At 42.2% G+C, this 15,283-nt stretch overlaps 1 protein-coding gene across 1 annotated transcript; it reads right to left on the bottom strand.

The window, feature by feature from the left end:
- Positions 1 to 247: 247 nt before the first annotated feature.
- Positions 248 to 14,766, bottom strand: LOC106091679 (fibrous sheath CABYR-binding protein-like). Its single transcript, XM_059368476.1, has 3 exons — positions 14,734 to 14,766; positions 1,123 to 3,772; positions 248 to 1,077 (listed from the first exon to the last, which is right to left on the bottom strand). Exons 1-3 carry the CDS (start codon positions 14,764 to 14,766, stop codon positions 248 to 250), a joined length of 3,513 nt encoding a protein of 1,170 aa, XP_059224459.1.
- Positions 14,767 to 15,283: the final 517 nt, after the last annotated feature.

The raw sequence follows: 15,283 nt of genomic DNA, 5'->3' as shown, positions 1-15,283 counted from the left end.
TCTATAAAAGATTTATCCCACTGAGTAGCAGGACAATCAAGGTTCACAAACCACCCACATATATTGGTGGGTTAAAACAAATCATTTTGAAATTGAATTTTTGCTTTGCTTGGGATTGCCCGCAAAAACAAACAACAAAAGTTATTTAACATCTTACCATCTCTTGCAGAAGAGAGAGGGAGAACAAAGAAACTAATTTATTCGATAACAACTCGTAAAGGATAACATCATGTCTAATATAAGGAAATTAGAATTTTAAACGGCGTACAGTCTTGTATTTGTAGCCATCCTTGTCCAAAATGGCCGTATCAGCGGATAACTCTTGGCTTTGAAAGATAGACTCTGATGAGGGTGGGACATACTCATTTGTAGGTTTGCCCTCATTCTCGGTAGGAGGCAGGTATTCGTTGGCAATTTCGGAAACATCGCGACGTTGACGATACTTCAAGCGACGTATGGTTTTGTATTCATAGCCATCGGAGCCCAACATGGTGGACTCTTGAGGCTCCTCTACAGATTTTACTTCAGAAACAGTTGCAACAGGTGTTTCTACAGCAGGAGCCAAGTATTCGTTGGCAATTTCTGAGACATCGCGACGTTGGCGGTACTTCAAGCGACGCACAGTTTTGTATTCATAACCGTCAGAGCCAAGAGCAGCATATTCTTGAGGTTCTTCTTCAATCATAACTTCAGGCACAGATTCTACAGGAACTTCCTCAGAAGGAGAGAAATATTCTTTGGCAACACTTGGAACGTTTTCTTGGGAAGGTGGAATGTATTCATTAAGGATTTCCGAGACATCGCGACGTTGACGGTACTTCAAGCGACGCACTGTCTTGTACTCATAGCCATCTGAACCCAGTGTGGCGGATTCTTGAGGTTCCTCTTCGGTCTTAATATCGGAAACAGGTTCTACAGGTGCTTCCACAGAAGGAGGCAAGTAGTCGTTGGCAATTTCCGAGACATCACGACGTTGACGGTATTTCAAGCGACGCACTGTTTTGTATTCATAGCCATCAGATCCCAAGGCGGCGGATTCTTGAGGTTCCTCTTCTGTCATAACTACAGCAACAGGCTCTACAGATGCTGCCTCAGAAGGAGCCAAATATTCTTTGAAAACACTTGAAACGTTTTCTTGGGAAGGTGGAATGTATTCATTGATGATTTCCGAGACGTCGCGACGTTGACGATATTTCAAGCGACGCACAGTTTTGTATTCATAGCCATCTGAGCCCAGGGCGGCGGATTCTTGAGGTTCTTCTTCTTTCATAACTTCAGCAAGAGGTTCTACAGGTGCTTCCTCAGAAGGAGGCAGGTATTCATTGGCGATTTCGGAGACATCACGACGTTGACGGTATTTCAAGCGACGCACTGTTTTATATTCATAGCCATCGGAGCCCAGGGCAGCGGATTCTTTGGGTTCCTCTTCAGTCATAACTTCAGCAAGGGGTTCTACAGTTGCTTCCTCAGAAGGGGCCAAGTATTCGTTGGCAATTTCCGAGACATCACGACGTTGACGGTATTTCAAGCGACGCACTGTTTTATATGCATAGCCATCGGAGCCCAAAATGGCGGATTCTTCTGGTTCCTCTTCTGTCATAACTTCAGCAACCGGCTCTACGGATGCTTCCTCAGAAGGAGGCAAGTATTCGTTGGCGATTTCGGAGGAGACATCACGACGTTGACGGTATTTCAAGCGACGCACTGTTTTATATTCATAGCCATCTGAGCCCAGGGCGGCAGATTCTTGAGGTTTCTCTTCGGTCTTAACATCGGAAACAGGTTCTACAGATGCTTCCTCAGAAGGAGGCAAGTATTCGTTGGCGATTTCGGAGACATCACGACGTTGGCGGTACTTCAGGCGACGCACTGTCTTGTATTCATAGCCATCGGAACCCAACATGGCAGATTCTTTGGGTTCCTCTTCAGTCATAACTTCATCAACAGGTTCTACAGGTGCTTTCTCAGAAGGAGGCAAGTATTCGTTGGCGATTTCGGAGACATCACGACGTTGGCGGTACTTCAGGCGACGCACTGTCTTGTATTCATAACCATCGGAACCCAACATGGCAGATTCTTTGGGTTCCTCTTCAGTCGTAACTTCATCAATAGGTTCCACAGGTGCTTCCTCAGAAGGAGGCAAATATTCGTTGGCGATTTCGGAGACATCACGGCGTTGGCGGTACTTCAGGCGACGCACTGTTTTGTATTCATAGCCATCGGAACCCAACATGGCAGATTCTTTGGGTTCCTCTTCAGTCATAACTTCATCAACAGGTTCTACAGGTGCTTCCTCAGAAGGAGGCAAATATTCGTTGGCGATTTCGGAGACATCACGACGTTGGCGGTACTTCAGGCGACGCACTGTCTTGTATTCATAGCCATCGGAACCCAACATGGCAGATTCTTTGGGTTCCTCTTCAGTCGTAACTTCATCAATAGGTTCTACAGGTGCTTCCTCAGAAGGAGGCAAATATTCGTTGGCGATTTCGGAGACATCACGACGTTGGCGGTACTTCAGGCGACGCACTGTCTTGTATTCATATCCATCGGAACCCAACATGGCAGATTCTTTGGGTTCCTCTTCAGTCATAACTTCATCAACAGGTTCTACAGGTGCTTCCTCAGAAGGAGGCAAATATTCGTTGCCGATTTCGGAGACATCACGACGTTGGCGGTACTTCAGGCGACGCACTGTCTTGTATTCATAGCCATCGGAACCCAACATGGCAGATTCTTTGGGTTCCTCTTCAGTCATAACTTCATCAACAGGTTCTACAGGTGCTTCCTCAGAAGGAGGCAAATATTCGTTGGCGATTTCGGAGACATCACGACGTTGGCGGTACTTCAGGCGACGCACTGTCTTGTATTCATAGCCATCTGAGCCCAGGGCGGCCGATTTTTGAGGTTCCTCTTCAACAATAGCTTCAGAAACAGTTTCCATAGGAGCTTCCTCGGAAGGAGGCAAATATTCGTTGGCGATTTCGGAGACATCACGACGTTGACGGTATTTCAAGCGAAGCAATGTCTTGTATTCATAGCCATCGGAGCCCAACATGGCGGATTCTTGTGGTTCCTCTTCGGTCTTTACTTGGGAAACAGATTCTACAGGTGCTTCCTCAGTAGGAGGCAGGTATTCGTTGGCGATTTCAGAGACATCACGACGTTGACGGTATTTCAAGCGACGCACTGTCTTGTATTCATAGCCATCGGAACCCAACATGGCAGATTCTTTGGGTTCCTCTTCAGTCATAACTTCAGCAACAGGTTCTACAAGTGCTTCCTCAGAAGGAGGCAGGTATTCGTTGGCGATTTCGGAGACATCACGACGTTGACGGTACTTCAAGCGTCGCACGGTCTTGTATTCATAGCCATCTGAGCCCAGGGCGGCCGATTTTTGAGGTTCCTCTTCAACAATAGCTTCAGAAACAGTTTCCATAGGAGCTTCCTCGGAAGGAGGCAAATATTCGTTGGCGATTTCGGAGACATCGCGACGTTGACGATATCTAAGGCGTCGCACAATTTGATACTCATAGCCATCATTGCCCACATTGGTGGCATCTGCTTTTGGTAGTTCCTCGAACCCACTGCCCTCTACGGAGGATTGTAGGTTTTCTGTTAAACCATTAGCTTGGTATGTATAGCCTTCGCCATTTAGTCCAAGTCCATTTTCAGACACATCCGGGTTGGTATTCTGCTGCCTTAAACCATTTTGCAACGGAATAATTGCAGCAGAGGCAACAGCCATAAAACCCAACATGCCAAACACTCGCTGAAAGAAGAAGGCAAAGAAATGTTTGCATCTCTTAGGAATATTTGGAGACGTAATTGCTAAATGATACCCACCATCTTAATGAGGTCTTAAAATTTCTAATGATATGTTGAATAAATGAACACTGGTTATCGAATGATTTGTTTCGATCCGTTAACCTTTTTATTTATATTTTTAAATTTTTGCAAACTTTTTTTCGTTTAAAGGGGAAATGCTTAGCTATAAGCGATACCGGAAGATACTGGCGCTGACGTTGAACTCTGAGCTGTGGTTGAGGGTGGCGAGTTGGGATTCTGCAAAGAACTTTAAGGAAGTGTTCATCTAGACAACTAAATAATACGCCAGACACGCATTAAGACAAGGGGATAGCGCAAAAAAAAACAAAAGCGTTAAACAACTCGAAACGACTCCATCACAAGACAAACCGACAACATTCAACGAGTGAACCACTTACTCTAAATATACCAGGTGAACAACACCTTCTCCTTCCACTCTTCTTCTTCTGCTTGCTCAGCCAACACATTCATCATTATCCAACTACCGCGCCTTGGCTTAGACCCTTCTACTCCCCCTACATGAGCACGCAGCAATAGCTACAGCAACACAAACAACAAACAACACTTATGGATTTTGTGAATACCGTGTTGAAGTTTAAAACATATACGCCACTTGAGTTCTCAAGAGTCTTTGGTCGACGTTGGTTGGGGCTTATGGCAGACGCGCCCGAACAACATGCCCAGCAACCCAGCAGTCAGTCAGCCAGCCATAGAAACGGCCAAGCCGTATCTCTAACTGTCTGACTGTCCGTCTGTCTTCCGACTTGTTGCTGCTTACTTTGGGTGGAAGTTTAAACATTGAAGTGTTGCACAAAGTACACAAAACCTTTTGTATTCCATTGTGTTTGTGTGTGTTATTGTAAAATAATGAATCTTGCAAGTTGCTACAATTGTTAAACCACTGTCCGTCCCTTCATCTCTCTACACATTAAAGTTCATGTGGTTTTTTTCATGCCAGCTGGCAAATGGATGATTCTCTTGCAACACCTAACGAGGAAAATAAGTGGTAGCTCATACCCGATTTTCTTTCTGTTCTCGGTATACGGAAATATAAAAGAGTGTAGTATGTCTTCCTCCTATATGGATTCTGAGTTGTAATATGATGGCTTTCAGCCATTAAACGGAGTAAAACATTGCATGCTGTATTTTCGTATAAGGAATTAAAATTCATTTTCATAAAATGTTTCTGCCAAATATGCTATAAATGGGATTTTCTTAAAGAGCAACATAACACGTTTGGATGTTTTAGGTTCAAAGCTCATCACAGTTTTAAATCTCATCTAACTCACAATAGGATGAAGTGTGAATGGAAAAACAAAGCCAGGGGTGGGCCTTCAAAGTGGGCCACCTCGACCTTAAAATTTTTTTTTTCATTCCCCCAAAAGCACCTAATATTGAAAAATTTTTATTTGCTGCAAAGTGATCGAAAACCCCTACAAAACATGCTGTTGTGTGCGGGATATCATTTTTAGTGTCCAAAATATCGACTAGATTAGGATAGGTAAGGTTGAAAAGAGGGTGCGGCCTTATGTCACTAAGAACAAGTAAAAGGCGACAAGTTCGGCCTGGCCAAACTTTGGATACGTACCACCTCGGGCTCATATTTAAACTACCTTTCGTCATAATCCGGTAAAAAATGCATAATTTATGCCCCATAGCAGCTATATCGAAATATAGTCCGATTTGCACCAAAATCGGCAGGGACATTTAGTGTTCTAATAAGTACAAGTCATTGTTCAATGTTGGCCATATTGGACAAGGATGTCGAAAAACCAAACATAAGTCACAGTGTCAAATTTTAGCTAAGACTTTAAATCTACAGAACGGTCTATATGGCAGCTATATCCAACCCTGAACCGATCTAGGACAAATTGTAGAAATATGTCGAGGGGCCTAACACAACTCACTGTCCCAAATTTTAGGGAAATTAGACAATAAATGCGTCTTTCATGGTCCCAAAACCTTAAATCGAGAGATTGGTCTTTTTGGTAGCTATATCTAAATATAGACATATCTGAACCATATACGACACGGATGTCGAAAAGATTAACATCACTGTCACTGTGTCAAATTTCAGTGAAATCGGACAGTAAATGCGCCTTTTATGGGTCCAAGACCTTAAATCGAAAGATGGGTCTATGTGGCAGCTATATCCAAATCTAGACCGATCTGGGCCAAATTGAAAAAAAATGGCAAAGGGCTTAACAGAACTCACTGTCCCATATTTCAGCGAAATCGGACAATATATGGGCCCACGATCTTAAATCGGCAGATCGGTCTATATGACAACTATATCCAAATCTGGACCGATCTAGGCCAAAATAAAGAAGGATATCGAGTGGCCTAACACAACTTGCTGTCCCAAATTTTATCGAAATCAAAGCGCCTTTTATGGGCCCGAGACCTTAAATCGAGAGATCGGTCTATATGGCAGTTATATCTAAATCATCACCGATGTGGGCCATCTTCAAGAAGGTTGTAGAGTGGCCTTACACATTGAAATCGGGCCATAAATGCACTTTTTATAGGGCCAAAACCTTAAATCGGTAGATCCGTCTGTATGGTAGCTATATCCAAATCATCACCGATTTGGGCCCTCTTTAAGAAGGAAGTCGAGGGGCCTCGCACAACTCACTGTCCTAAATTTCAGCGAAGTCGGACAAAATATACACCCTTTATGGGCCCAAGGCCTTAAATCGAGAGATCGGACTATATGGTAGCTATATCCAAATCATCACCGATGTGGGCCACCTTCAAGAAGGAATTCGAGGGTCCCAACACAGCTCGCTGTCCTAAACCGGCAGATCGATCTACCCGACATTGCACATCTTCGAACCTTCCTATGGACAAACAAATTATTGTATAATGTGCTAAGTTCGGCCAGGCCGAATCTTGGGAATCCTCCACCATGGATTCTGCTAAAAATTTATGGCAATGAAATGAAATGAGTGCATAATTCTATTCTACGTACCAAACATCTGTCAAACCACCAAAAATTAAAGCTTTTAGGAACCGATTTCGGGAAATCGGTTTATATGGGAGCTATATCAGGTTATAGACCGATTTGGACCGAACTAGGCACAGTTGTTGGAAGTCATAAGAGAACACTACATGCAAAATTTCACCTAATATGGCCCAGTTGCATTCACCAACCACCTACTTCAATATTAAATATCTGTACAAAATTGCAAGCGGCTAGCTTTACGCGTTCGCCCGCTATCGTGATTTCGACAGACGGACGGACGGACACTGCTAGATCGAATCAGAACGTCGAGACGATCAAGAATATATAGGGTCCTAGACGAATATTTCGAGGTGTTACAAACGGAATGACTAGATTAGTATACAGGATGGGGTATACTGGTGCTTTGTATAAAAAAGTGTCTGTGCTAAGTTTCAGATCAAGACTGTTTAAAAACTGTCGCGTGATTTCAACAGACAAATGGACGGGCAGACAGACTGACGGACAAGATTTTTACGACGATCAAGAATATGTATACTTTACTGGGACGGAAATGGATTTTTTGATGTGTTGCAAACGGAATGACAAAATGAAAATAGACCCATCCTTCGATGGTGGGTATAAAGATTAATGGAAATAAGTCCGCCGTTTGTGAACGGATCTTTATCTTTACGGAATTTTATAGGGGCAAACAGCGACCGCCATGGTGGACCCCATAACTGGTTTGTCTTAGGATGGGCTGCAGAAAACTCCGCAACAGGGCGAAAACCATAAGGGTATCACTCGATTTGGACTTCTATAAGGCTGAGCTAAGAAATTCCAAGGGCGATCTGAGAAAAGCTCAAAAAAAAACCTGGGAGGTATTCGGCAGCTAATTGAAGGATACATCTGAAGCCTCTAGGCTAAGGAAGATACTATCCTTGAAACCTATTATGGTTAGATAAATTCCGAAGCTTGAGAATTTATGGACAATGTCTAGTGAGGAAACATTAGAACTACTCGTTGATACACATTATGACAGGTTGTCACTGATAAGTATTTGTCAGATGTCATTGGGGAAATTGTGTCGGAGTCGACATTCCTTTGGGCGATAAAATTGTTTTGAATCCGCCAGTGCCTAATGATGTATCACCGGTTGAATTACAATTTGTATCCGTTAGACTGGTTCCTTGGTTTAGGGAGATAAACTATGCTGGTATCAGCATGTCGTATATGCCTGTGGGATGGAGGGACAAAAAGAGAAAATGACATTTCAAAAGCAGGAAAAACTTACAACACGAAATTGACATTTTTATACCCACCACCGTAATATCCATTTCCGACCCTATATAGTATATATATTCTTGATCAATGTAAATATCTAAGACGATCTAGCCATGTCCGTCCGTCTGTCTGTTGAAATCACGCTACAGTTTTTAAAAATAGAGATATTGAGCTGAAATGTTGCACAGATTTTTTTTGTCCATAAGCAGGTTAAGTTCGAAGATGAGCTATATGGGACTATATCTTGATATAGCCCCCATATTGACCGATCCGGCGATTTAGGGACTTAGGCCCATAAAAGCAACATTTATTATCCGACTTTGCTAAAATTTGGGACAGTGAGTTATGTAAGGCCATTCGACATCCTTCTTCAATTTGACCCAGATCGGTCCAGATTTGGATGTATCTGCCATATAGACAGATCTATTGATTTGAGGTTTTGGGTCCATAAAAGGCGCATTTATTGTCCGATGTCGCCGCAATTTGGGAAAGTGAGTTGAAATAGGCCTTTGGACATCATTCTTCAATTTGGCTCAGATCGGTCCAGATTTGAATATAGCTGCCATATATACCGATCTCTTGATTTAAAGTTTTGGGTCCAAAAATGGCGCACTTATTGTCTGATGTAGCCGAAACTTTGGACAGTGATTTGTGTTGGGCCCTTCGACATTCTTCTTCAATTTGGCTCAGATCGGTCCAGATTTGGATATAGCTGCCACATAGACCGATCTCTCGATTTAAGGTTTTGGGGCCATAAAAGGCGCATTTTTTGTCCGATTTCGCCGAAATTGGGAACAGGGAGTTGTTTTAGGACATTCGGAATTCTTCTTCAATTTTGCTCAGATCGGTCCAGATTTGGATATAGCTGCATATAGACCGATCTCTCGATTTAAGGTTTTGGGGCCATAAAAGGCGCATTTATTGTCCGATTTCGCCGAAATTTGGAACAGGGAGTTGTGTTAGGTCCTTCGACGTTCTTTTTCAATTTTTCTCAGATCGGTACAGATTTGGATATATCTGCCATATAGACCAATATCTCGATTTAAAGTCTTGGCCCCGTAAAAGTATCATTTATAATCCGATTTCACTGAAATTTGACACAGTGACTTATGTAAGGCTTTTCGACATCCGTGTCATATATGGTTCAGATCGGTTTATTTTTAGATATAGCTACTTAAAGACCAATATATTTTTATACACAATTGACGATGACTTGTACTTATAAGTATTTGGTCCAAATCGGAACATATTTCGATATAGCTGCTATGGGACATAAGGTACGCATTTTTCACCGGATTTTGATGAAAGGTGGTTTACATATATACCCAAGGTGGTGGGTATCCAAAGTTCGCCCAGGACGAACATAACGCCTTTTTACTTGTTAATACGAAATTCGCACTCTACTCCTGAATATCTTTCATTTGAGTCCCATGTTGTCCCGATCAGTCCACTTGTTTTTGGTAGTATTTTTGGGAAAGGAAGGGCGTCCTCCTTCCGAAATCTAAAAATTATATAGCCCATGTTTTCTTCCGGACCAACCTACACAATCTGTGAAAATTTCAAGGTAATCGTATCAGCCTTTTTTGAAGAACAAACAAATAAACACAAATTCAATTTTACATATAAGAAAATAGGCCCCCTAAGTACCGATATCCCGATATGACTTCTTGAGACCAAAATAATTCAAATACAAATTCAGTTATAAAGAGTGCAGTTTTAGCGGAATCCATGGTGGTGTGAAGCCAAGATTTGATCTGGCCGAACTTAGCACGTTTTTACTTGTTTTTAGTAAACTATTTCCCCGAGTGTGCACCACAATTTAAAAAACAAAAATTAAAAACACAAACGTGTGTTATTCTTTCTGTTTTTTTAACTGACACAAAGCAAACAATCATTTTAATTCGTCGAGGTTTTCACGGTCAATTGGTAAGTTGAGATTGAAAGCTACACCTGAATGATATGACTAGACTTTGTGATCTCCCATGAAGATCGTGACCAAGAAGGCGATGCTGTCTAACACTAAAGAAGTGGTTTTCTAAAAACAGTTCAATGAACTCGGTTGAATGAATTGAGACTGTTGTTATTATTACTTTGCTGTTGTTTTAATTTTAAATGCGATATCAAATTATTTTGGAACAATAGTCTCTAAATGTAATGCATTAATCGGAAGGGGGCTTGTTCGCCAGAAGAATTAAAATTAATTTTGTTATGGTTTTTTGCCGATATGTGGCAGGTGATGAAAATGTTGTGGTAAGCAGTTGATCAAATTGTATAAAATAGTTTTGCGAGCAAATTGATAATGAATAATTCCACCTATTTTCATATGGTTAACAATATTCGCAATATTGGGAAAGAGGTCCGCAGATTTTTTAACAGAGCCGTCGTAAAAAAGCGGAAGTCTATTGGGATGTGTATTACACACTGCTCAAGGAATACAATAGGATTACCTCCTGGAAGCTTTTCAGCGAACAGGTCGATAGTGTTAATGACGCCGCCAAGATAAAACAAGTAAAAAGGCGTTACGTTCGCCCAGGCCGAACTTTGGTATATATGCAAACCACCTTTCGTCAAAATCCGGTGAAAAATGCATGCCTTATGGCCCATAGCACCTTTAAGTACAAGTCATTGTTCAATTGTGTATAAGAAAATATTGGTCTTTAAAGTAGCTATATATAAAAATAAACCGATCTGAACCATATACGATACGGATGTCGATAAGCCTAACATAAGTCCCTGTGTCAAATTTCAGTGAAATCGGATTATAAATGCGCCTTTTATGGGGCGAAGACTTTAGGTCGAGATATCGGTCTCTAGGGAAGCTATATCCAAGTCTTGACCGTTTTGGGCCAAGTTACAGAAAAATGTGGAAGAGCCTAACACAACTAACTGTCCCAAATTTCAACGAAATCGGACAATAAATGCGACTTTTATGGCCCCAAAACCTTAAATCGAGAGATCGGTCTATATGGCAGCTATTTTCAAATCTGGACCGATCTGGGTCAAATTAGAGAAGAATGTCGAAGGGTCTAACACAACTAACTGTCCCAAATTTCAACGAAATCGGACAATAAATGCGACTTTTATGGCCCCAAAACCTTAAATCGAGAGATCGGTCTATATGGCAGCTATTTTCAAATCTGGACCGATCTGGGTCAAATTAAAGAAGAATGTCGAAGGGCCTAGCACAACTCGCTGTCCCAAATTTCGTCCAAATCGGATAATAAATTTGGCGTTTATGGGCATAAGACCCTAAATCGGTGGATCGGTCTATATGGCAGCTAAATCAAAATCTGGACGGATCTGAGCCAAATTGAAAAATAATGTCGAAGGGCTTAACTAAACTCACTGTCCCAAATTTCGGCGACATCGGACAGTAAATGAGCCTTTTATGGACCCAAAACCTTAAATCGAGACATCGACTATATGGCAGCTATATTCAAGTCTGGACCGATTTCAGCAAAATCGGATAATAAATATGGCTTTTATAGGCCTAAGACCCTAAATATGCGGATCGGTCTATATGGGGGCTATATGAAGATATAGTCCGATATAGGCCATCTTCGAACTTAACCTGCTTATGGTCAAAAAAAGGATCTGTGCAAAATTTCAGCTCAGTATTTCAGTAAAGTTTCTCTTAAAAACCCATGTTCAAACTGAAACTTTGGTAGACGACATGGTGGTGAGAGCAGAGACAACGGAGGACATGTTGAGGCTTTTGATGAAAACCCATTTTCAACAGGATACGACGGGACTTACGGGGACACCGTAGTCTTGGAATAAATACGTTGACTGAAGGATTATAATTACGGAATTTATGGTGAAGGAATCCTTGAGGAGCTACAAACCATTTAAGTCACCCGGACCTGATGGAATATTTCCGGCGTTACTACAGAAAGAGGCAGACTATCTGGCGTCTAATCTGGCCAATATTTTCACAGCGTGCCTAGGACTTGCATATACTCCGAAAGCCTGGCAGGAGGCAAGAGTGGTGTTTATACCCAGGCTTGGCAAGGCAATTTATGCGACACCAAAAGCCTACAGACCTATAAGCCTTACGTCCTTTCTACTCAAAACTATGGAACGTATTGTGGACACCATGGTAAAGAGTAGGACATCCAGCGAACTTTGTCAAGGGAAGGTCGGTGGAGACTTCTCCCCATGAGGTTGTGCATAAAATAGAAGAATCCTTCGATGCCAAAAGTTACGCCCTGGCAGTAGGCATTGACATCGAGGGGGCTTTTAACAATGTGCGGACCGACACACTGATCCAGTCCTTAGAACAGTACCGGGTGGACCCGGTCCTTAGAGACTGAATAAGCCATATGCTAACGAACAGGTGGATAAATTTTGTGTCTCATGCCATAAATATAAGGGAGAAAGTGGCACAGGGCGCGCCACAGGGGGGCATTTTTTTATCGCCACTCTTATGGGTGACCACCATAAGTGACCTATTACGAATGCTGACTGAGGAGGGATTTGATGCCGTCTGCTACATAGACTTCTAAGGGGTAAGGATCCGACCGAACTATGCAGATGGGCTGAAACGGTCTTGCATATGACATATGACTGGGCTAGACCCAGAGGTCCCAATGTTAAACCAGAGAAGACTGAAATATGCCTGTTCACGAGGAAGACGAAGGTGCGCCAGTTTAACGTACCACGTTTCCTCAATAGGACGATTTCGATATCTGACAAGGTCAAATACTTAGGTGTGATCTTGAACAGAAAACTGAATTGGAAGTGTCACATACATGAGCGTACTGAGAAGGCTCACAGATGTTGGGAACTATGTAGACAGGCCATAGTCTCGAAATGGGGCCTGAATCCGAGGATAGTGCACTGGCTCTACGGGAGCGTGATTAGACCAATACTTACTTACGCCTCAGTAGTTTGGTGGACTGCTATGGAGAACATAAGGACCATACAACAGGTTCAGAGAGCATGTTGTCTTGGCATGGGCGGAGCTATGGAGAGGCAAATCACACCCACTAGGGCACTGGAGACTATTCTAGATATCCGACCCAATGACATACAGATTAAGTGTGAGGCACCCAATGCGGCTATGAGACTTAAGGCGATGGGAAAATGGATTGAGGATGGGAGCAACTCATACCATCGCGGTATAATCGAGGGGACGATAGGAAACCTCAAGGAGGGGAAGAGGTTTCCGTTCGGATACCTGAGATGAACCTTGAAGACGAGTGCGAAGCACTGCTGCATTTGGCATAGTCTTGGATTGACGGAACCCTAGTATTGCCATCTGGAAGATCATGTTAGACGGATGGATCAAAACTAGAGGACAAAGTTGGCCTGGGGGTCTACATTAAGAACCCAGGGGGTGAGATCTGTTTTTGACTGCCTGACCATAATATGGTCCCGCAGGCGGAGATCAGGGCGATCACGAAATGCGTGAAGTGGTATGGTGCTAACGCGAGGACGTTGAGTGTGATAATCTTTACCGAGAGTATAATTGCCATAAGGGCAATAACAACCAGGACGATAAAGTCACGAATAGTCTTGCAGTGTAAGAAGGAGATTAACGCCTTCGCTGAGGATGGGAAAATCCGCATCGTTTGGGTACCGGGCCATAACGGAGTAAGGGGAAATGAAAGCGCAGACGATTTGGCGCTGAAGCGTAGAGGACTGCCGTCAATAAACTTGATTATCCCGAAGCCTTTCTGGTCGACGCAGTCCGAGTTAGGGGAGTGGGCGACGACGGCGAAAATCCTATGGGGGGATCCAGATCGTGAGAAGACGATGCTATTACTGAAAGGAAGTAAGAAGTAGGTCAGTATAGCTATTGGTATTATAACGGGACACATAGGACTACGAGCTCACTTATGTAAAATTGGGGCGGCAAGTGATAGCATGTGGGGAAGATGATGAGTCGTTGGAGCATTTCCTTTGTCGTTGCCCGGCTTTCGCGTCCAACAGATACCGGCACTTAGGTGGAGACACAATACCAGACATGAACCAACTTTGGGGAGTGGTATTGAAAACAATTAAGGTTTTTATAAGTAGCACGGAATTCCTAACTTAAAATTTTCTTTTTAGAGGTTACCTTATAGTTGTTAGAGCGCACATCAAGCCGAGTACTGGCTTAGATGTATGTCCATAGTGACATGGGGCGGATTAGTATCTCCACCCTCTTTTCAACCTAATCTATCAATATTCGTTGAGTATAAAATATCTGCGAAATTCTTGAAAATCAATTTTTGATAATTTTTTCTTTAATTTTTTTTTTAAGTATATAAATTTTTTTTATATATTTTTTATATTTTTAGTATATCGCTTGCACAATATAAGTCTGGTATTTAATCCGTTTGTACGTACTTGTATATCACAGAACTTATTTAATCTTCTTAAAAACATGTCACATACACAGTTGTGTATCAAACACAATATTGCATGTATTTTTCACAGTCATTGAACTCCGATTGTGTTGCGTATAGCAAAGGGAATTTTTTACATTTGTCATTATTTGCAATGCGCCCCTTATTGGGCGAATATCCAATCTGCTTTAATGAACACTAATCGTTCATCATTGCCTTCATTGTATTCAAATTGATTACGATGACATCAACGTTTACACCAAAAAAGGTATATAAAACCACTAAGGAAAGGCAAAATTCGGCAGAGGCCGACTATAGAATACCCTACACCACCTAGTTTACACATACGTACTTTTGATACATGGAACCTATGCCAGACATATTTTGCATATCTTCATCGAAATATTGAATTGAAACTTGCAAGATTTCTTACGATCGAACCTCAATTGTGTCTGCTGTAGTCTTTAACCAGGGATTCGGAGTGGATTGGAGCGTTGCCGGAGCGGAAGCCAAACTTTTAGAGCCCGGAGTGGAGCAGGAGCGGAGCGGTTTTTAATCTCAAAATTCGCTCCAATCTGACAAAATAAAAACTTTTTAAGATATCAATACAACTTCCAACAAGTGTTGCCATTTTTGGTAGATTGGTAGGTTTTTATTCTCTTAGTAGATTGGTAGGCTGACCTCAATTTTTGATAGGATTTTCCATACATAAAAATACCAAGTTAATTACCGAAAAATCACTCCTTATCGTTTCTGTGTAATCGTTAAGAATGCAGAAAAAACAAGTAGGAGCGTGCAGCCGAAGTTCGGTCGAGCCGAATCTTATATACCCTCCACCATGGATCGCATTTGTCGAGTTCTTTGCGCGATATCCCTATTTAGGCAAACAAAGAATAAT

This window comes from Stomoxys calcitrans, chromosome 1 (genome assembly GCF_963082655.1).
Source record: "Stomoxys calcitrans chromosome 1, idStoCalc2.1, whole genome shotgun sequence".
NCBI lineage: Eukaryota > Metazoa > Arthropoda > Insecta > Diptera > Muscidae > Stomoxys > Stomoxys calcitrans.
This window is presented reverse-complemented; position numbering and strand designations above follow the sequence as displayed.

Excerpts from the sequence above, each read along its gene's own strand:
- LOC106091679 (XM_059368476.1), bottom strand. The coding sequence starts at position 14,766 with ATGTCTGGCATAGGTTCCATGTATCAAAAGTAC. Across the intron at positions 3,773-14,733 it reads GTTCCATGTATCAAAAGTAC|CGAGTGTTTGGCATGTTGGG; the intron begins GTATGTGTAAAC and ends TTCTTCTTTCAG. Across the intron at positions 1,078-1,122 it reads TTCCCAAGAAAACGTTTCAA|AGCCTGTTGCTGTAGTTATG; the intron begins GTGTTTTCAAAG and ends CAGCATCTGTAG.